This window comes from Hippoglossus stenolepis, chromosome 18 (genome assembly GCF_022539355.2).
Source record: "Hippoglossus stenolepis isolate QCI-W04-F060 chromosome 18, HSTE1.2, whole genome shotgun sequence".
NCBI classification, from domain to species: domain Eukaryota; kingdom Metazoa; phylum Chordata; class Actinopteri; order Pleuronectiformes; family Pleuronectidae; genus Hippoglossus; species Hippoglossus stenolepis.
The window spans coordinates 2,041,542-2,063,057 of NC_061500.1; the positions used below are offsets into that span (position 1 = coordinate 2,041,542).

A 21,516-nucleotide genomic window follows, 5' to 3' on the forward strand; every position below is an offset into this window, starting at 1 on the left:
CTTAGAATTTTAAATTAACGTAGTAGACGACAAACAAAGAATCTCTTAACAATAAAGGATAATTCATAGGAAAGAGTCTCACGATACTTTTTTGAATCTGCGGATCTTCTCCTGAATCTGCGTTGATCACGTGTGGAAGATAAACGTCCTGACCCCAGTCTCCATGTCTGAAAAACAGCATCAACCAGAAGAACAACTGGTTGAGCTTTGTGGTTTGGACAGACGCGTCCGTGTGCCGGTGGGGGTGGACGGGGGTGGCGTGGGCAGCTGGCTGCGGCCGGGGGGGGACACCGGGCCTCCTTTGTGGGACAGGACGTCGATCTCCCTCCTGAGGGCGTCGGCCTGACTCGACTGCCTCCTCACCACCTCCTGCAGGCTGTCGATCGCCTCCAGGTTTTTACGTCTCTTGTCGCCCTGGAACTGTCTGAATTGCTGGAGACACAAACACACAGATGAAGACGAAATGAGACAAACTCACATGTTCCCACAACTCAAAAGTTAAAGATGATCAGAGATATCAGGAGATATTTGATTAATATGTGAAAACACAAATTACAATGTTTTTCCCCCTGGCGTTGAGTTTACTCTCCAGTTCTATCTTCTCTTCGAGGAGCTTTTTCTTTCTGAGGAGATGTTTCGTGTTACGCTGGGTGACCTCCATCGAAGCCTGGCGGGCCTCGTCCACCTTCGCCTGAAACACACACACACACACACACACAAAACAAGATCAATCAATAAACGTACTTCAATCTGTTGACTTTGAAGTGGATAGAAGAAAACAAGTGATCACGTTATCTCACTCTTACCAAAACACACACACACACACACACACACACACACACACACACACACACACAGGACCACGTACATCCCACTGTTGGATTTCTTTCTCGTATGCAGCTTCATGACGGTTTTTCTGCTGCTTCAGCTCCTCCAGCACCCTGTTCCCCGACAGCGTCTGCAGAATCTCCAGATTCACCAGCCGCCCACACTTCATCATCATCAGCTTGTTGCACTCCATCTCCAGCTCTGCAGACACACACAGACACACACAGACACACACAGACACACAGATCAGTAAACATACGACTGACTCTCTGGCACTGGAAATACTCACGACAGGAGAAGTGGCATCTGAATTTCACGTGTTGAATCTTCACACGCTGTGAGTTTCCTACCTTGGCCTTGAGCCTTCATGTCCTTGCACTCGCGGAGCAGTTTGCTGTGATGATGCCGGGCGTGAACCTTCAGATCTCTCTGATGAGACTTCTCCACCTGCAGCTGCTTGATGCGCCGCTCCAGCCTGGCCAGCTCCGTCCGGTCCACCACCAGACCCTCGCTCAGATCCGATGGCACAGAGCCGTCAACGACAAACTCAATCTGGCAGACACACGGAGAAGAGAAGGAGAAAGGACAAGTGTGTTTGAGTAGAAGTCCAGGGCTGCCAATCTTTGCATATGGTTTGTTTTGTTCAAGAGCGTTTCCGTTTGAGAGCAGGACTCAGTGTGAGTGTGTAAATGAAGTCGTGCATGATCCCTGTTAAAGTAACCGCCCATATGGGATTCTCAAGGAAGTGAAGCCAACGCAGAGCTGAGGAAAAATCCAAGAGCAGACGTTTCACTCGCACAGAAGCAGAGTGAGGAGAAGAGCTGAAGCGCAGGAAATCTTTCCACGTTAAAAAAAATATCTGAGTGCAAGCGGACAGTTAGAGCACAAGCAGAGTTCTTTTAACTGAGAAGGTAAAGCGAGAGCGGAGGCCGACATTTCCTACACGAGCAGGAAGTGCATCAGTTTGGGTTTTTTACTTTCATAACCAGTTACACCAGTCATCACCTGGTGCAGTCGGAGAGGAACCACCACATCCAGCTCGTTCATTCTCTGCCGTTTCTCTCTGTTGACTAACTCCAAGTCGTCATCAACGAATTTACGACTGCTCTTCGCCTGTTTCTCCTGCAGAGCCAACGCACACACACACACACACACACACACACACACACACACACACAGGAGGATGTCAGAGGGAAAAAAGGTGCACATGGTAACAGAAACATGTCGGACGATGAAAATCAAAGTTGGACCTTCTTGACGAGGGCGGTACACTCGTCCTTCAGAGCTTCAACACACTTCTTGTCCTCCGCCAGCATGTCCTCCAGGTCCAGCCGACGCTCACGCAGCTGCAGTGTGTATTCAAACATCTGAGGGTCACAGCCTGAAACACACACAACATGTCTGAGGCCGTGATTAAACCCAAACATCACCTGCTTGAACTTTAGTCTGCGGCACGGTACTGACCTGGAGGACACACGCTGTCATCCAGAGCTCCTTCCTCACTGTCGTAATCATCATCATCATCGTCGTCATCATCGTCATCGTCATCGTCATCCCAGTCGTCCTCATCAGACTCTTCATCACTGTCCACTTCTTCCTCTGCAAACACACACTGGGATCATGAAGGACACACATAGCATCTCACAATCACACACACACACTGTGTTGCTCTGCTTCCCCTCACCTCTCGGCTCCTTCTTCTTCACGCGTTTGATTTTCTTCTCAAAGACTTTGGTGAGAAACTCTTGAAACTTGTTGTTGTCGCCCAGCGAGGCCCGGAGGGCGGTGTGCAGAGCCTTCTCTCTCTCCTGCAGCTTGACGATGTCCCGCTGCTTCAGCTGCAGCTGCTCCTTACACTCCTCCAGTTGGGACTTTGAGAGGAGGATTTAACAAAATAACCACATGAGGACAACATGAGGACAACAAGACATGAAGAGAACGTCCACAGGTGCGTGACCTCCACCCACCTCGATGCTGTTCTCCTCCCTGATGCATGCGTCGAACTTCTCCTGCAGGCTGCTCTCCTTCGTCTCCAACTCCTTGAGGAGCAGCAGCTCCTGGTAGAGTTTCAGCTGACGGAGGTCGGCCAGCGTCAGCTTCAAGTCCAGATGCAGCCTCTGGTGACGCAGCTGCAGGAGCTCGGCGTCAAACCGACACACGGATGTTTCCATCTGATGATTTCAAAACAAAAGTTAAACATCACAATATGTTGTTTACATTTACACATTCAATCTGATTATTGACTGATGATCAGAGACCTGCTCCAGCAGAGAGTCCTGCTCCTCCAACAGTCTGATCTCCTCCTCCCTGCCGAGCTCCTCCTCCAGCTCAGTCAGCCCCACTCCCTCCTCCACTGATGTCTCCTCCTCCTCTTCTTCTTCTTCTCCTCTCTCCTGATCATCCTCCTCTTTCTCCTTCATCTCTTTCTCCAGCTGCTCCAGCAAACGTGTAGTCCCCTCCTCCTTGTCCTCCCGTGTGTCCTTTAACCTGTTAAAACAATAAAACTGTAGATTCACTTTTTAAATCCAAATACCAGCACTCAGAGAGACTTCATTGTGAACTTTCCTTGTACCTCTGTTCCCTCAGGACACGGTATCGCTCCAGGGTCGCTCGGTTGCTCTGCAGCCTCTTCTCTGGGGTTTCCTCTGGCAGCATGGTCGGCAGGATGGGTGGAGCGCGGTGGAGATGGGCCGCCAGACGCTGCTGGACCTTGTGGATCTGCTTGGCCTGAGCTCTCAACTGAGACACCAGGCGAACCTTGGTGTCCCGCAAGGCCACGATTCGTCCATTCAGCTCAGTCTGCTTCGCGCACATCTGATGGGATGAAGGAAGTCGTTAAATGAATCCGACATACCTGTAAATGAGGCAGTGTGTATGTGTGTGTTAGTAGAAGTGTGTACATTATCCTCCAGGTCTTTCAGCTCCGCTCTCTTCCTCCCACTGGTCATCATCAGGTGTCTCGGCACCGTGAAGTCCTTGTCGGTCTTTAGTTTTAAGTCTCCGATGTTCTCTCGGGCTTCGCTGATGTTCTGCACATCCTGCGGATCCTCGTAGTCCTCGTCTGGTTTCTCTGCGTAACTGAGGAACCAATAATCACAATCATCACAGGTTCACATCAGGGAACACGATGACAATAAAAGAATTCCATGTAAATGTAACGCTGTCGATCATCCCACTCACAGCTGGGCCCATTCCTGCTTCCTGATGGCTAATTTGGCTCGAGCTTGCTCGGCCTTCACCGCAGCCTTCTTCAGCCTCTCTTCTTGCCGATCGCCCAGTTTGACGGCTGCTGCACGAGCCACCTTGGGGCACAGCACCTCCTCGTCTGGAGAACGCACATAGGTTAAAAAAAGGTCAAGCGTGTCTTTGTGAAACCAACTCACTGACACTTGCCTACCTGCGAGGTCATCGCTGTCTTTTTCAAGCTCAGTTCTGGATTTCCTGCGGTCTGATGTGACGTGTTTGTCTCGGTCAGGACAGCTGGGCGTGTCCTGATGTCCCAGCTGGGCTGAGGACTTGGTGAGCGACGGCAAACTGTAGGTGGAGACTCGGTGGTCGCTGCGTATCGCAACCAAGGTGATGACATTGGCCTCCTCCACAGAGTCTCTGAACCTGTGAACAAACACATGAGGAGGGTTTCTCTCTGGTTGGAAGCTTGTTGACTTTCCCTCATATAAACAGAATCATTTTTCATATCCACCATTCATGTGAAGTTAACGTTATGTTCACTTGTTTCTCTCTGACGCAACCTGTCACTAATAAGATTTAGGATTTCTCTGTTTTTAACTGTTTGTTCAATTGCTGTAAATGAACTTTCTACAAGCCCCTGAACACACACAGAAAACTTTCAAAACAGTTTGATCAAGGACAGTCATTGAGCTCTGCTGGCTTTAATATTTCATTTTTAGAAGTTCAAAGGGGTCATTCAATTAGATTTAACGTTTTTAAACAAGTTAAACTATTAACTTAACTCATGATTATAAAACAATCATGTGTGTGTGTGGTTTCAGTCAGTACCAGTCCTGCAGTTTGCTGAATGCGATGTGGCAGCGCTCCTTCTCCCAGCTCAGCTGCTCTCTGACCTCCATCATCCGCTGCAACTTCAACCGTTCTGCCTCTTCTTTGAAACAGGGTGCAGCTCCAGCTCCTACACACACACACACACACACACGCACACACACACAACACACAAACACAAAGACACACACACCACACATCAAACCCTAACCTTAAACACAACCCAGGTCTGATCTTGAATGGTTTGGTTTATGACACACACAGTGTATACGTGAATTTACAGTGTGTGTTTGTGTGTGTGTGTGTGTGTGTGTGTGTACCTCATGCTTCAGGCGAACGTGCTCGGGCAGACTCCTGTTGACCTTCAGCACCTGTCTGAACTTCTTCTGGAGCTCGGCCAGCTTCCTCTTCTTTTCTGTGATCTTCAGCTCCGCCTCCCGCTGCAGACGATCCTTCTCCAGCTTCAGTTTCGCCGCCACGATGCTGGAAGAGATTCAATGAAGATGATGAAGACAACAAAGTTATCCGACAGACGGATAGAAAGAAACACGATAGATACACGAAGGAGGTGACAGGAGGAAAAGGAGATTATCCCTGAATGTTCTCACCTGTCAGCTGTGGGGCCCTCGATGTCCTGAGCGTACGACTCTTTTTCAAAACCCACCTGTGAACAGATGATATCACTTTTTATAGGAGATAATTATAATCCCTCTCCTTTAAATACACATGTGAAAAAGTAAAAGGTTAATAAAGCGTGGACCGACCCTGGGTGAAGGAACCGTGGCCTTCTTTCTCTGCAGGCTCGTCTGCAGCTCCTCCGGGGGAAGCAGGCTGAAGGAGAAGATGTTACCGTCTTCACCCGCCGTCAGCACAAAGTTGTCGTCGTGGCTACAGCGAATGTGCCGCAGGTGTCCGTACTGGTTGTCGTGAACACTGAGGGCCCAGTAGTCCTTCATGGAGGAGAGGCCCTGGTCCCCGGGCTGCAGCAGGTAGACCCTGATGGTGCCTGAGTGCAGGCCGCAGAGCAACAGCTTCATGTCGGAGCTACGAACAAAACAAGAAAGCATGAGGCGGAAAACTTCAGCTACCATCTTCAATGAGTAAAACTATTAAAATGTGAGGCTGTAGAGTTTGAGAACCGGCTACCTGAAGGTGACGGAGCGAATGGGGTCATCGTCGGTGTCACAAACAGGTAAGAAGTCAAAGGGCTCATCCTGCTGTTGGTCCAGATCCTCATCCTGCTTCTCAGAGAACCTACAGTGATACAGGAAACCTGAGTCGAAGCCTCCCTACAGGAGAGAGAGAGAAGAGAAACATGGATCATCCTCAGACTGTTAAAGCAGCACTATGTCACTGTTACTGAGTGTGTGTTCGGACCATTGACAGCCAGAAATGTCCAGGCTGTGAGTAGAAGCCACAGTAGAGAGGACTCGGAGGGTCGGGGATGTAGATGGGCGGTAACTCTTCGTCCTCCTCCTCCTCTTCTTCATCTTCTACTTCTCCCAGCTTTGATTCTTTTAACAAATCTCCCTTCTTCTTCTCCTTGTCAGCGTGACGTCTTGCCTTTTCCTCCTCTCTCTGGAACACAAACATACAATATTAACTTTGAGACAGCAGGAGATGAAGGACAGAAAGAATACTAGAATGAGATATGACAACAGAGACAGATTACAACAGACAGTGTGATGTGATACAAAGGACGTGCACAGTTAGACCTTGATTCGAGATTTGATGCTCCTGAACCTGAAGGATCTTCGAGGCAGCTCCGGCAGCTCAAAGCTCTTCGATGGCTTCTCAGCTTTGGGATCAGGACTGTGGAGCTCGACCACGTGACCGTTCTCACACAGGACGAGCAGCCGGTTTTCTCTCTGAGTGAAAAAGCAAAAGAATTCAGGTGGAAACAGTCACATTCCATCTCACATGTTCTTGAGTCTGCTGCCTGCAGGGATGGATGGCTGGACGCCAGACTCACGTGGGAGTGGGGGGACCACTGCAGCCCCAGCACCGGCCCAGGGACGTGGACCCAGCCGATGGGACGGTACGAGTCCCCGACAGTGAAGAAGAACACGGTGCAGTCTGAGCTCTGAGGAGGACACAAGGTGAGAGCTCTTTTAAAACCAGTGGAGTCGCCCTCTGCTGTATTCAGACTGGATCTCTAAGCATTCTCACCCCTGTGGCTAAGACGTCTCCATGCCGCTCATACGCCACAGCAGTTACAGGTGCACTGTGGGGTTTGAAGGCTTGTTTGAGGTTCAGTCTGGCGTCTCCTTTGTGTTGGCGCCTGGCGTCTACAGGCAGCCTCTGAGGGTCGAACAACTCCAGCAGGCGGACGACCCCGTCCTCGAAACCTGTCACCAGCAAACCTCCAGCCTGGCTCACCTGAAGACAAACGGGAGTCACTCCTCTGTCGAGTCACGAGTCATTTTCATACCGACACACTCACCTCAGGTGGAGCCCAGATGAGAGCGGTTCCACCCTGAAAGAAGCGGCTGATGGTCAGTTCTCTGTTGGACAGGAAGTCAAAAACTCTGACTGAACCTGGAGAGAGAAACACAGTACCTTTGTAGGGTGGGTGGGTGTGTGTGTGTGTGTGTGTGTGTGTGTGTGTGTGTGTGTGTGTGTGTTGAAATGTGTGTGTGCGTGTGGAAATGTGTGACTCACGGTCCAGAGCGATCGTGGCCATCAGGTGGGAGTTCGGGGACACATCCAGGCCCTGGATCGCCCCGGCATGGAAGGAAAACAGGCACTCTGGATCGGGAGCCTGCACACACACACACACACACACACACACACACACACACACACACACACACACACACACACACACACACACACACACACACACACACACACACACACACACACACACATTAATTAATAAAGTGGAATATAACCAGTAGCGTGTGTATAAACGTGTCAGTGTGGGGAACTTACCGTGTGGGTGAAGGAAAGATCCAGTTTCCAGATCGCTCCGCAGGAATCCTGCAGTACGAGATCCACAGAGATCAGAGATCAGAGCTGAGGTGTGAACGCAATCATGTATCACAAATGACCTTTGACCCTTTGACCTGCACTGACCTGAGCAAACCAGACGAAGGAGTCGGGCTGGGGGCTCTTCACCACAGACGAGAGGCAGACGTTGTATCCGACCTCCAGCTCGTTCAAGGGCTCCATCTCAAACCTGCTGCTGTCGATGCTGCTGTCGGCAGCGTCGATCGTCTCAAAGTCCCAGCCCTGCAGGACGGGGGTGTACAAAGTCATACTTAGAGAAATATATGATTGCATACATGTAGTGTGTTTTGAGGGTTTATGAGGATATCTCACCCGGACTATTCCATCAGAGCCGATGGTTAGCAGCTGTCCTTCCTCGAGAACAAACGGCTGAACCGTCCCGCTGTGGCAGCTCTGCCCGTCCTTTCGGCAGATCTCCACCTTAATGGTGTTTCCATCCCACAGCAGCAAGTTGCCCCAGTCTGTGCCGGACACCACCTGACAGGAAGGAGACGAGAGCGAGGGTTAAATATCTGCTCACTTGACTCCGACAGAGGAAACTCGACCTGTCACAGCAGCAGAGAACCGACCTTTCCATCAGGAAGCTCCACGTAGCCCTCGATGTCAGTCGATGCAGTTTTCCCAAAACGTCCCACGAGCCCTTGCAGCTTCAGGCCTGTGAATGTGCTCGCCATTTTCCAGAACCTGACAGAGAAGGTATTTTTACCACATATATATCTTATTGACTTTATCAATCTTATTTGATCTAAATGAGTGTAATGCCTGAGGGATGAATCGCTTGGTTGTTTACTTGATGTGTCCAGATCCGGACGATGTGAGCAGCTCTGGGTTGAACCTGGAGAACGTGACCCGGTACACCTCCTGAGAAATGGCCTTGCAGCTCAGCATCACCTCCTCATCCCTCCAGTTCCACAGCGTCAGCATGAAGTCGGGGGTGCTGCCCAGGCTGGCGAGCAGGCTGCCGTCACGGTTAAACTCCACGAAGCTGTACGCCTGCTCTGTGCCGCCTACACGTGCAGGTTCAAACATGGTCATTAGAGAAAAAGTGATAAAAGCTTAATGAAAAGGATTTGACTGATTCCATCTTCGTCTCTTTTACCTCTGAGGATCCGGTACAGTCGTAACGATGGATATTCATATATAATGATGTTGGGCTGGTTTCCCTTCTCTGCTACAACAAAGTACTGTCTGCTAGGGTGTACCTTCATATCACACACACACACACACACACACACACAAAGACACACACAGTTTTTAAGCATGGCGACCTCAAAGCTCTACTGGAGTGAATGTAGAGTTTTCAGTGTCACAGTTTGTCAGCCATCTTACCGTGATGGAGCCGATTCCTCCTCCGCTGCAGGAGCGCAGGTATCTCTGCTCCTTGGTGGAAATGTCCAGCAGGACGAGCAGGTTTCCTGCGATGAACATCAGAGTTGTCTCATCCAGCAGCTGCAGGTTCGCCCTGCGTCCACTCTCGTATCCGAAGGAGTGACTGGATGTGGAATCGATAAAGGATCAATATCACATTCACTGTTTGTTATTCTTTTGTTTCAGATTTCCACGAAACTTTGTGTAAGGATGGGACATGGGTCTCGAAAGAAGAATTATCAGAATTTTCCCTGAGTTCCCAGAAAATAACTCATGGATCTTGATAGGAAAGATGAGACATTTTCGGAGGACTGATTTCTATAAATTGGTATAATTTCAGATTATATATGTTATTATATATATTATATATTAATTGCAGAAGGATACCAGAGGTGCAGGAGGTTCTCTGGGATGTCAGAGTCGGGTGAGATGGACGGTCTGGAGTGAAGAGCCTCATAGTCGTAGTCCATGTCCTCAGGGAGCTGCTTCGTTTGTTTGTCCTCAGCATCTCCATTTCCTGTGGAGGAGGAGACATTTCACAGCAGATTTACAAACACACACCCCCTCAAATAAGCTAATATAATAAAGAATAATAATACAAGTCAAACTCCATCTTTATTTACAGTCTGAGCTGTTCAGTGCGTCTCTACCTTCAGTTGTTTCCTCGGCCTGTTCACCGACAGAAGCAGTTTCCTCTGTTTCCGACATTTTGAATGATCAGCTGCTCTAATTATTTATCTGTGAAATGAACAGAGGAATTTATTAATTCAGAGAAATGTGCAGCTCCACTGTTGAGCTTTAGCTGACAGAACACATAGTTAGCGACTGGATTCCAAGTCATTCCCTATCAAGTAAACACTCATTGTATGTGATCATGAAACATAGATGGTGATGGTGGATTTGATTGATTATTGAAATGTTTAATAAATGTAAACGTAACTTTTTAAAATGTTTATTGACTCATATTTGTCTATGTTTACCTCTTTGCCTGGTTTTCTCTCCTCGTCCATTCAGTAAGGGCGAGCTCAAATCCGCAGTGGCAGCGGCAGCTCGTATAGAGGCAGCAGAAACTGCCAGTGATATATAAAGGCCGCTGCCTTTGTTGCAACACTGTTTAGAGGCAGCTGCCCTGATTCCACACCATGCAGTGGGACACATAGACATCAAAGCCCTTTTTCTCTGCACAGCTTCCCTGTCAACAAATAAACTGATTAAATACAAAATCTAAATATCCAGTTGGGAGATTGGACTCAGTCTCCTGCACAGTGGTGAGCACTGGAGCTGTGGACATTACTTATTGTACCATCACTGACAATAACTCCTCAATTCATGTGTCAGTGCTGCTCCCTTCATCTCTATCAGACATGTTCAAATGTATAAAGACTTTAAACATGATGTTACAAGCTGTTTATTCTAATCTATGTAGTAAATAGTGTTATTTTGTGGATGTGTTCAGTTTCACGCAGCATCTGTTGTACTTGTGTCCTGGGAGAGGATCCTCACATGTGACTCTCTGAGCTTTATTCACTGTTTATAAAGTTTTACTAGTTGAGTTAAGAACAAAGGATGTTGCACCGTGTTAACATCTATGACACAAATTGTGATTTGTGAATTTGAGCTAAACAAATAAAATGTGATTGATTAATGAAACGTTTAATAAATGTAAAGGACACTTTTTAAAAGGTTTAAATGACTCTGACTCATATTTCTCTATATTTACCTCTTTGCCTGGTTTTCTCTCCTCGTCCGTTTCAGTTTGGAAAGGTTGCTAGGCAACAAGTAACATGCCGCAAAGCCTGCCGGTCAATGTAGTTCACGAGCCACTCGTTTGTCATCATGGCAGTCGATGGTGGTTCCTGTAACTTGGGATGAAAAATAACGTAAAGTTTTGAGTAGAATTATGATTTAAAGTTATTTAAGCATCATAATTATGATCTAATAATATTTAAGTGGGTTTAGATGAATGGATAAATAATTAACTTCTGATTTAAATGAATAAAAAGCTGAATCATCACTCAAACAATCAACACATGTAAAAAGTTGTTGATGGTTTTAGATGATGAACGCTAACATATCGGTGTTACCATAGTAACACGAGGTTTATGGGGCTGCTGGCCCTTTAAATAGGAGTTGTAAACAAACATGGCCGCCTCGTGTCGCTGCTGAAGGACAAACATCACCGACAGATCATCAGTCACGCTGCTGTCGGTGACTGTTGGATTAAAACTATTTAAATGTACCGACACGTTGACGGTAAATGTTCGTATTCCGACGTTTTCCACCCGTAAAGCAGATGTCGCGACTCTGTTCGCTTTACGGCAGCTGACCTGGAACCTGATTGGACGTTGTGTGCCGTAAATCGCGTCAGTGGCAGAACGCGTGGGGATATTGCCGTGGCAGCGCGTGTGAGCTTCTGAAACGTAAGTTACATCTTTAAAAACGATTCAAAACTTTATTAATGTTCGTGTTAACGCTACAAACCAAACAGAGACCAGCGGCGGTTTATAAAACACGTCGACTTCCGGTGTCTGTGCCGCTGAAAGTTCATCTAATGTCCGCTGATGTTTATCAATCTGTGGATTTTCCTCCACCTTTATATTCATGTGTCTCACAGTGTTTACATCTCCTCACTGTCTAATCATCATAGATATTAATGAAAGTATAATTTGCTCATATAACAAACACATGGAAGTGAAGCGGCATGTGTCCAGTTCAGCATTAAATACATATTTAATACATGTGTTTTATTTCTGTATCGCTCCAGTGTATTTGTTCCTTCTTGGGATTACAAGATTTAAAAAACACACCTTCCAGTATCACAACACACACACACAACATACAGATTTATTACATATCTATAAAATGTCCTTTTTCTCCTCTCAGGCTTTCTCAGGATAACTGGCTAATTAAATATGTTAATATGCTCAATTCATCAATATTCACAAAAACAAGGACATAAAAACTGAAAGTGCCTTTCCACATAACTTCCACAGCACATTGTTCAGATTAGAAGTCACGACTCGACCATGTTGTGTTTCTTTAAACACACAATCCAGTGACACATCTCAGCAACAAGTCCAAACCCCGAGCTCTCTCCAGGTCCTGATGACTTAAAGCCTGTTTGTCTTTCTGCTGTTCTCCCTGTTGGACTTTAGGATGGAGGCCAAATCCCCAAAACCCTTTTCTCCTAAAGGTGGAAAGAAGTTCAGTCAGAAAGGAAAAGGTAAAGTCACGTTTCACATCAACCGGACGTGTACGCAGTCTATTTTCTGACCGGTCCCGTCACTCACATGTCTCACTCTGTCCAGACTCCATAGGGACCAAACTGGGAGGAAAACCAGGCGGTAAACTGGGCGGTAAACCAGGAGGTAAACCAGGTGGTTATCTGGGCGGTAAACCAGGCGGTAAGAAACCCTTTAAGCCGTACAACAACGCAGAGAAGAAGAGCAGGCCGGGGCAGGGGATTTATGACGGCAAAAACCCGAAACTTGGTTTCTCCAAACCAAATTTGGAGAAAGTGAAGAAGAGGAAAATCAAACCAGCGAAAGATGAAGAGGGCGAAGGTGAGAAAACCTCTTTGTTTCTTTACAGTGTTGTTTCTGATCTTGATGAATTTCACGTCTGAACTTTACCTTGAGTTTCTCCACTGCCTGGTTCTGAATCTTTTCTTGATTTGAATTGTGAAAACAGCTCCGGGAGCGAAGAAGGCGAAGAAAGGAGAGTTTCAGCCGAAGAAGGAGATGACGGAGGAGGAGATAAAGAAAAACCGTCAGCAGATGAAGAAGGACCTGAAGAAGAACAGACAGCAGGCGGAGAGGAAGGACATGTTCGAGATCATCTGTCACGCCAAACAAGTGTGGGGAAGCCTCCGGAGGTAAATAACCTTTTACCTTTGGATCTGAACAGAAAGAGAAATTCAAACTGAAACATTTCAGTTCAGGTCGAATATGTAGTGAAAATATTCCAGTTGTTCAGACTCGTAAACCCTCAAAACAAGAGGTAACACATTCCCAGTGGGTTTTTATCTAGTTAAATAATGATCATAATAATAACGTGTGTGTCAACAGGAAGAAGTGTGACGAGGACGTGAAGAAGAAACTTATGAAAGAGCTTCATGATCTGATCCGTGGGAAAACCAAACAGGTGAGTTCCACCTTTTGTGGTACAAAGTGTGTGTTGTCGACATCTTTGTTGTGAGCTGATGCTGCTGCTCTCGTATTTTGTCTAAACTGAAATCTTCTCCATCCTCCAGATGGCGTTTGCTCACGACTCGGTGCGAGTGCTGCAGTGCTTCCTCCAGTTCGGGAGCCACGAGCAGAGAAGGGAAGTGTTTGATGAACTTAAAGGTAAAAGCTGAGCAGCTGCTCTTCTCAGGCTGATGTGATGAGAGGAGGATCTGATCTGTAGTCCAGCTCCGGGTTTTACATTTGTGACGTTAACTGTTTTCATTTGTTATTTCCAGATGATGTCATTGGTTTGTGTAAGTCTCAATATGGCCGACATGTGGTGAAGAAACTGCTGATGTACGGGTGAGTCCTCAGATTTTCTTCTTCTCTATGTACAGGTGCTGCTGTTGTTCAGTCCACTTCATTTATATCAACCTGCTCACTGGGATGTTGTTCAGTTATGGTTCCTAACAAGCTGCGTGTCCTCACTTCTCCTGTGTAAGATTCTCGTTGTGTATTTCTTTCCTCCACAGGAACAAGGAGCTGTTGGCAGCTGTGATACAAACGTTTAAAGGTCACGTGCGCACGATGCTGCGTCATTCCGCCGCCTCGTCCATCATCGAGTACGCCTACAACGACAAAGCCGTGCTCGCACAGAGACTCATGCTCACGGAGGAGCTGTACGGCACCACCTTCATCGTCTGCAAGGTACACGCACACACACACACACAATGCAGAGTGTGCATTTCACCTGAACTGTACTAGATAATACATGTTAGTGAAGTCACTGTAACTGTCTCTCTCCCCGTTGTTCAGTCCTCGGTGTGTAACACCATCGAGAAGGTGGCGGAGGCGAACCCTGGAAAGTTGAACAACATAATCGACGAGATGAAGCAGAGTCTCACACCCATGGCCACAAAGTAAGATAATAAAAAAGAATTGGATGAGAATTGGAAGGAAATAAAATTATCTATCTTTAAAAATCTGACAATGAATTCTAAGATCTCTAAGCACGGCTCCTGTCTTTGTGTTTTCAGGGAGCAGGTGATCAAGCACTCGCTGGTTCACAAGGTTTTCCTGGATTTCTTCCTGTTCTCACCTGAGAAACCGAGAACGGTGAGTAGAACCTCGACTCCTAACAGCGCTGAATTAAACCTTTTTACTTTTGTACGGATGAACATTAAACAGATAATAAACTTCTTTCTGGATGAACAGTCCACAGGTTTGTGTGACTGACTGTTTGTTTCTTCTGTTTCGTGAGCAGGAAATGATCGAGTCCATCAGAGAGTCGGTCGTCTACATGGCTCACACACACGACGGAGCACGAGTGGCTATGCACTGTTTTTGGCACGGGACGGCCAAGGTGTGTAGAGAGACTCACACACACACACACACACACACACACACACACACACACACACAGTAGAAGTGAACAGCACAATATCTTTGTTTTTTATTCTTTGTTTCAGGACAGAAAAGTCATCATCAAAACTATGAAGACGTTCATGGTGAAGTTTGCGACGGTGAGTTCTCAGTGCTCCTCCATTCATTCACAGAAACAAGCTGTTAGAGAAGTTTAGAAAAGGTCGTAAAGCTCAGACTTCCTGTTATTGGTCCACAGGGGGAGTTCGGTCACCTGGTTCTTTTGGCTCTATTCGACAGTGTGGACGACACCAAGCTGGTGAAACAAGCCGTGCTCTCAGTAAGATCATCTTCTTATAAAACTGTTTGACTCAGTCAGTTACATGTGACTCAGTGTTAAATCTGCTCTGTTCTCCGTCCTGCTCAGGAGATCCTGTTGTCTCTGGACGAGGTCATCAATAATAAGTACGGTAAGAAGGTTCTGTTGTACCTGCTGAGCCCCAGAGACCCGGCTCACCTGCTGCCAGAGATCATCAAGGTGCTGGAGAAGGGAGACGGAAACGCTCACAGGTAAATAAACTATTAATCTGCAGTCATTTTAAAGCAGTTAAAAGTTGATTTAGTCACAAAGTGAAACACGTGACTTGAGCTGCGTCGTCTCCTCTTCAGTAAAAAGGAACCTGCCATCCGGAGGAAGGAGCTGCTGGAGGTCGTCTCCCCGCTGCTGCTGGATTATCTCCGGGACAACGCTGGCACCATGGTGATGGTAAAGTCCACCAGCGTCACCGTTAGCGACATCTTGGCATCGGCCTGCGGGGACCTGAGGCCCGCCATGACGGCCGTGGCTCAGCTGGCCAACGAGGAGCTGGTGCCGGGAGGGATAGACGGTCGGGTGCGTGTCAGAGAAGATTCATGTCGAGTTTTCTGTTGCTGCTTCGTAATGATTAGTCGGGTTAAAGGTTTTTATTCTGCGGTTCCTCAGCGTGACGGGTTTTATTTTCTCTGCAGCTCCACATGGCCGAACATCCTGCAGGACACCTGGTGCTGAAGTGGCTCATCGAGCAGGACATGACGCTGTCGGAGGCAGAGAAAGAAGGTAAACACCAGTTTAACTCACTGGACATGTTAAGAGGGAGAGATTTGAACTGTTAGTCAATGACTGAACTTTCCAACAAATCACCTGATTCTGTTTTTAAGAAAAACAACAGAATCAGGAGGTGAAGGTGAATACAAGTGAAATATTTAAAACACCTCTCTCTTCTTCTCTCGCCCTCTCAGAGCGGTTCGGCAGGATACTGGTGGACACAGTGGGAACAGACAAAATGAAGAGCTGGGTGAAGGTGAACAGAGGAGCCATGGTTCTCTGCAGGTCAGTGCACGTGCACACACACACATGTTTATGAGCATATTGAGCAGGAAACGAAAAAGAGAAATCGTTTGTTAACCACTTGTTTTTTGAATCTGTGTGTGTGCAGCCTCCTGAACAGCTGCGACAAGTCCGTGTCGGCGGAGGTGAAGGAGGCTCTGAGGTCCATCACGTCCCAGCTCAGCAGCATCACCAACAACAAAGGGGCTGAAATCCTGTTGGAGAACCTGAACAAGTAGAGACTTTTAATTTGAAACACCAACTGCTCACATTAAACGTCCTGTCCAGCCCGACCAGAGTCAGAGGGAACATTTTAAGGACGTGGACACAACCTGGAACACCGATGGATCATGTTTGTGTGAATAATGAAATAAATGTGTTTAAAGGAAGACGAGAAAAAACGCTTCAAATACCATTTGACATTAAACTGCCCATATTCTGTTGTTTGGGTTTTTCTGTGACTCGCTCACTGACCTCTTGTATCGTCTCCGGTCATTCGCAGGCAGGGGGCACCACATTTAGTTTTATACATTTGTAGTAGACGGCTTTAAACTTTAAACAGCTCAAATATGGGCAAGTTCATGTTTTAACACATGACATCTCACAACCTCCACAAATACAAAGCTAAAAGATCTGTATGGTGAATTAGAACCTAAAGACTTATTTTCTGGGTAGTTTGGATAAACTGGTCCTTCAAGTAGAACTCGTTAACCAGTGGTTAAGTGAGTGAGTCTCCACAACTTCCTGTCCACTGATCCTCATCCATCCTGTTGTACGTTTCCTATAATATTTTTTGTATGTCATGATTGTATCAGATGAAAAATGCAAAATAAATATTGATGAAACTGTTTAAACCAGATTCTGATCAATTATTCTTGACTTTAATCAACAAGATAGAGCTGTTCTCTATGGAGGTGAAGTTTAGGCCTAATCCTCTGTACCGCCCCCTGGTGGCTGGCTGTAGTTCAGCTCATACTGTACATGTACAAAGAGGATTTCTTTCATTTTGGTTATTTGATGTTTTTAACTGAGTGAAACGTCATGATTGACAGCTGAGACGTCAAAAGTGCAAGATGGCCGCAACATTTTGGCTTCACACACACAGAGCTTTATAACAAGATATAGAGAAATTGGTTTATTATTAGAGACACAGACACATGAGGGAGATAAACAGTTTTCACATCCGTCGTCCAGATGTTTCTTCAACGTGATTTAATTCAGTGTCGTTCGCTCCTGAGTCCTGGATTACACGTGAGCTTTAGAGAATGATGGGGTGAGTGTGGACGGAGGAAGAGAAGAGGCTGATGAAGTTTGAAGCTTCAACACAAACGTGTGGAGATTAAACTGAGGATTTCTGTTCAAATAAAAAAACCTGAAGCACAGACAGAATGTTGCACTGCTGTAGAAAAACATTACCCCCTGTGACGCCCCCCACTGGTCTCTGAAGGAACTGCTTCCTGAAATCAAGTCATTTCACCAAAAACAATTCTTCCAGGATTTGAATCCGGTCGATTTGAGAATCTACAACCGGACTCGGTGCAGGCGGGAGGTCTTTGGCTGAGCGACCTCCTCGCAGCACTCGGCAAACTTCTTGGCCGCCCTCCTGGCCAGGTGCAGGTTCCCGCGGGCCTTGGTGACGGCCGTGTACTCGTGGGCCTTGAGCTTGGTGTAGTAGTCTGAGAACTTGTTGTAGAGCACCGAGATGGGCATGCCGTTAAGGATGATGCCGAAGGAGATGCAGGCGAAGGCGAAGACCCGGCCCAGGTTGGTCTCGGGGACCATGTCGCCGTAGCCGACCGTGGAGATGCTCACCTGGAGGACGAAGGAGACACAGGTGAACAGATGCGGTGACGCAGCTGGAGGGTTTCCAGTTGGAGCGAAGGTGTGGAGGTGACTCACTGTGGCCCACCACCACGCGTGGGGCATGGAGGTGAAGTTTGTGTTGTGAACGTCGCGCTCCACCGTGTAAACCACGGCTGAAAACATGAAGATCCCCATCCCCATGAAGAGAAGCAGACAGCCCACCTGCAAACAAACACGTTTCTCCATTTCCTCAAGATGTTACAAATTCAGGGAATTTAAATGTGGTTTTACACAAGAGGACAGTTGGGCCTCTGTGGAGGTTTGAGTTCTACTGACTGACCTAGTTTGAATAATGTAATGTAGTAATCTGCAGCCCCACCTGCTGGTAGCACTGTTTCAGTGTGAAGCCAAACGCTCGCAGGCCGGTCGAGTGACGAGCCAACTTCAGAATCCTGAAGATTCTCATCAGACGCATGATCCTCAGAACCTGACCGACCTGCAGGGAGAAAACAGAAGAGCTGATGAATCCGATGATGTGAAGAAACCTGAGGCATCAGTTGTCTCCTCGGCTTCATCGTACTTTCCCGACACGGCCGACAGTCTCGATGTCTCCTGCATGCAGGTGCACGTCCTCGGCCTCGAAACACTCCAGCATCATCTGCAGGTAGTGCGGCAGGATGGCGACCAGGTCCACGATGTTCAGGACGCTGCGTCCGAAGCACTTGAGGTCGGGGGTGGAGACCAGGCGCAGCAGGTACTCCAGGGTGAAGAAGGTGATGCAGAATGACTCCACGTACTCGCCGTAGAATCTGCCGCTGGGCTGACCTGAGGCCGTCTGCAGAGGAAGGAACAGGAATCCTGCTTTGGACTGTGAAGCTGATGGACTGTTACTCTACTGCTGTTGGGTTCAGGGTCATATTATATCTATATTTGCCTTTTTGAATACTTTGATTATGTGTAAAAAAAAACTCACTTTGTACTGCATCTCCTCCACGGTGTTGAGCGTCATGGCGACCAGTGACACCAGCACGAACATGGAGGAGGCGACGCCCATCAGCTTGGCGGTGACCGAGGAGAACGGCTTCTCCATCAGGTTCCAGATTCTCCTTCGGGTCGACCCGAAGGCCATTTCGTGAAAGAACTCCTCCTTCTCCACCTCCACCTGGAGGAGGACACACCAGAGACTTTATCACAAAGAGAAGGGGCCAGATGTTTATAGGAATATGCTTCAAAATCACATCGATACACAGATATTAATTTCTTTAAATTGTAAAAACACAGAGTAAAAGTACAGTTTGTATGTGGGTCAAATAAACAGATATTGCATCATACAATAGGAACAAAGAAAAACAACCTAATGACTGAAATGTCAACATCAGATAAAACTGTATTAAAAACACAACTGGTGAGACAAACTGCAGGACAGTGGGACGGAGCTTATTGTCCATCTGTCAAGACGGCAGTGATTTGTAATGTAGGTCAGACAGACTGAGACTCAGACGACAGATTAGTGACGACATGTCACAGGTAGAGAAATCAGAGCTGAACCAGTGACGACCTCTTGACCTTTGTATTTTGGACAAAACCACTTCATCAGAGGTCGTAGTGTCCGACTGTCTCCAGTGTGTGTGAGTGTGTGTGTGTGTCCTTCTGTGTGTGCTCTTGTAGGACGACGACTTTAAGCTTATGTAAAAAAAATATTTCTAATCAGATGGTCATCATGATGTCAGCATGTTGTCAGCGTGACGTCATCGTGACATCACACCCCCGCCCACCTACCTCTGCCATCAGCTGCTTCTGGATCTTCAGCTGCTCGCTCTGCTCGTCCTGACGCTCCTCGAAGGAGATGCGACAGCAGCGTTGGCTGTTCTTGATTCGGACGCCCCAGTAGTTTATCTCCTCCAGGAAATTGCGGGGACACAGTTCGTCTTTGATCCAGAGAACTCCGGTTCTGATGACGAGCACAGGGACAATTCTTACATCACGTTCAACACACGTTCGGTAACGTCTCCTCTCACGCGCCAGGCTTCACCTGTAGAAGCTGAAGATGTTGTGGAAGACTTCGGGATCTCGATCGAAGAAGAACTCGTTGCTCTGGACGACGTAGTCGTCGCACAGGTCCAACTTCCTGCTGTGGTCCGTGCACGTGGCCAACCGGCCGATCCGGGTCTTCGGATACTGGGCAGCGAGCCTGTAGGGCAGGTGGTAAACCTGGAGGAGGGAAGAAGTTCATAACCTCGTGACTACAGCTGCAACTAAAAGGGTTTTTACAGTTTCTGTTTATATAAAAACTGGGACCTGGCCCTTCAAATGTTAAAGAAAACAGCTCATTGCGCAGGAGACACACCAGAAACCACAGTACATCTGCAGGTCCACATGCTACTGCTGTTACTTTTTATCCCCTACAGGGGGTGGTGTTGTGTCGAGATAAACAGTATTTCCCCAATCGTAGTTAGGGGTACGATAACACTAAATAGCGCCTCCTGGTGGAGAACCTGTTGCAGCAGCGTGTAGAAGTTACCGTTCCTCCGACGTTGATGTTGAGGATGAAGTGTTTGTTCAGCAGGTTTGAGGGAGACACTGGGAATCGATCCTCCTCTTCTTCGTACTCATCGTAAAGATCGTAGATGTCTCTGCTCAGATCCTTCACCAAATAAAACAAGAGTCTGATGAACTAAACTGTTTTATAGGTTTTATGCAACAAGAAGAATAAAATAATAAATTCAAAATATTTAAAAGACTCAAGGGAATTCAGATAAATGCATTTGTAAAAAAAATAAAAATAAACTTTTTTAAACTATGTACAACTGGATTTAAATTGATTTGTTGACATTTGACGATTAGGACCAATCACCACTTATTAATAACTGAGTCCATGAACCTAGAACTGAAGTGAACAGAATAATTATCTGACTCCAACGACGGAGAATCTGCTGCTGCTCCTGAAGAGCAAAGTAAAGGACCCGACCTGCATGGAGCTCCACGGTTTGAAGGTGCAGGTGAAGTCCACGTGGTCGAGCGGCTCTTTGGCGGCTTGAGTCCGGCTGCCGGGTTTGTAGCTGTGGAACAAACTCCTGCTCCGGGCTCGGAGGTGGGACAACATGGCCCCTGCCGAGTGGGTTTGGATCTAAAATGACTGAACCGGCACGAAGACACATCCTGGAAACCCCATCATTCGACTCTCAACCCCGGACACACAGCTGGAGTCCTGCAGAGCTCAGTGACACAGAGAAATGAAGTGATTCTCGTCTACAGCAGCAGACAGATGATCCGGGTGCTTAAAGTTTTAAATACCATTACTCCTCCTCCTCCATCGCCCCCTCTCCGACCTCCCACTTCAGCTAAATGTGCAAGTTGAGGTTCGGTGAAATCTGTGTCAAATTGTTTTACAGATCCTAAAACTGATGATAAACTGTAAAATATTAAAAAGTGAAACATGGGCACATATTGTGATGTCAGGGTTTGGGAAGAGGAAGAGTTGGTGTCACTGGAGTTGATGGAGATTGAACAAATTTTACATTTCGGATGTTTTGTCTAATTTCTGTTTCTCGTGCCGTCTTTCAAAGTATAATATAAATATTCACGAGTCAAACT

The 21,516-nt window shown here is 47.1% G+C and overlaps 3 protein-coding genes across 3 annotated transcripts; 1 reads left to right on the top strand and 2 right to left on the bottom strand.

The window, feature by feature from the left end:
* Positions 1–138: 138 nt before the first annotated feature.
* Positions 139–10,995, bottom strand: LOC118126031 (cilia- and flagella-associated protein 44). The gene is given in 37 exon segments (XM_047344533.1): positions 139–432; positions 557–691; positions 869–1,029; positions 1,179–1,380; positions 1,834–1,950; positions 2,079–2,209; positions 2,293–2,427; positions 2,513–2,699; positions 2,796–2,999; positions 3,087–3,315; positions 3,401–3,642; positions 3,729–3,906; positions 4,009–4,153; positions 4,226–4,440; positions 4,846–4,957; positions 4,960–4,975; positions 5,166–5,328; positions 5,454–5,509; positions 5,610–5,889; positions 5,992–6,134; positions 6,223–6,423; positions 6,561–6,713; positions 6,818–6,928; positions 7,015–7,224; positions 7,289–7,383; positions 7,507–7,606; positions 7,780–7,827; positions 7,924–8,079; positions 8,170–8,334; positions 8,427–8,541; positions 8,648–8,864; positions 8,957–9,059; positions 9,187–9,349; positions 9,613–9,742; positions 9,876–9,963; positions 10,206–10,417; positions 10,946–10,995. Coding segments are annotated over 35 exon segments (5,328 nt in total). The 5' UTR covers positions 9,934–9,963; positions 10,206–10,417; positions 10,946–10,995; the 3' UTR covers positions 139–180.
* A 450-nt stretch (positions 10,996–11,445) lies between these two features.
* On the top strand, positions 11,446–16,973 carry pum3 (pumilio RNA-binding family member 3). Its single transcript, XM_035141430.2, has 18 exons — positions 11,446–11,645; positions 12,381–12,448; positions 12,534–12,788; positions 12,916–13,099; positions 13,293–13,368; positions 13,478–13,571; positions 13,688–13,754; positions 13,925–14,099; positions 14,208–14,311; positions 14,429–14,507; positions 14,656–14,754; positions 14,861–14,914; positions 15,013–15,093; positions 15,181–15,323; positions 15,423–15,645; positions 15,762–15,849; positions 16,032–16,122; positions 16,229–16,973. Exons 2-18 carry the CDS (start codon positions 12,382–12,384, stop codon positions 16,356–16,358), a joined length of 2,010 nt encoding a protein of 669 aa, XP_034997321.2. The 5' UTR covers positions 11,446–11,645; position 12,381; the 3' UTR covers positions 16,359–16,973.
* Positions 16,974–17,483: 510 nt separating this feature from the next.
* Positions 17,484–21,167, bottom strand: kcnv2a (potassium channel, subfamily V, member 2a). Its single transcript, XM_035184910.2, has 9 exons — positions 20,891–21,167; positions 20,444–20,566; positions 19,955–20,133; positions 19,702–19,873; positions 18,896–19,084; positions 18,503–18,757; positions 18,302–18,418; positions 18,019–18,144; positions 17,484–17,931 (listed from the first exon to the last, which is right to left on the bottom strand). Exons 1-9 carry the CDS (start codon positions 21,023–21,025, stop codon positions 17,641–17,643), a joined length of 1,587 nt encoding a protein of 528 aa, XP_035040801.2. The 5' UTR covers positions 21,026–21,167; the 3' UTR covers positions 17,484–17,640.
* Positions 21,168–21,516: the final 349 nt, after the last annotated feature.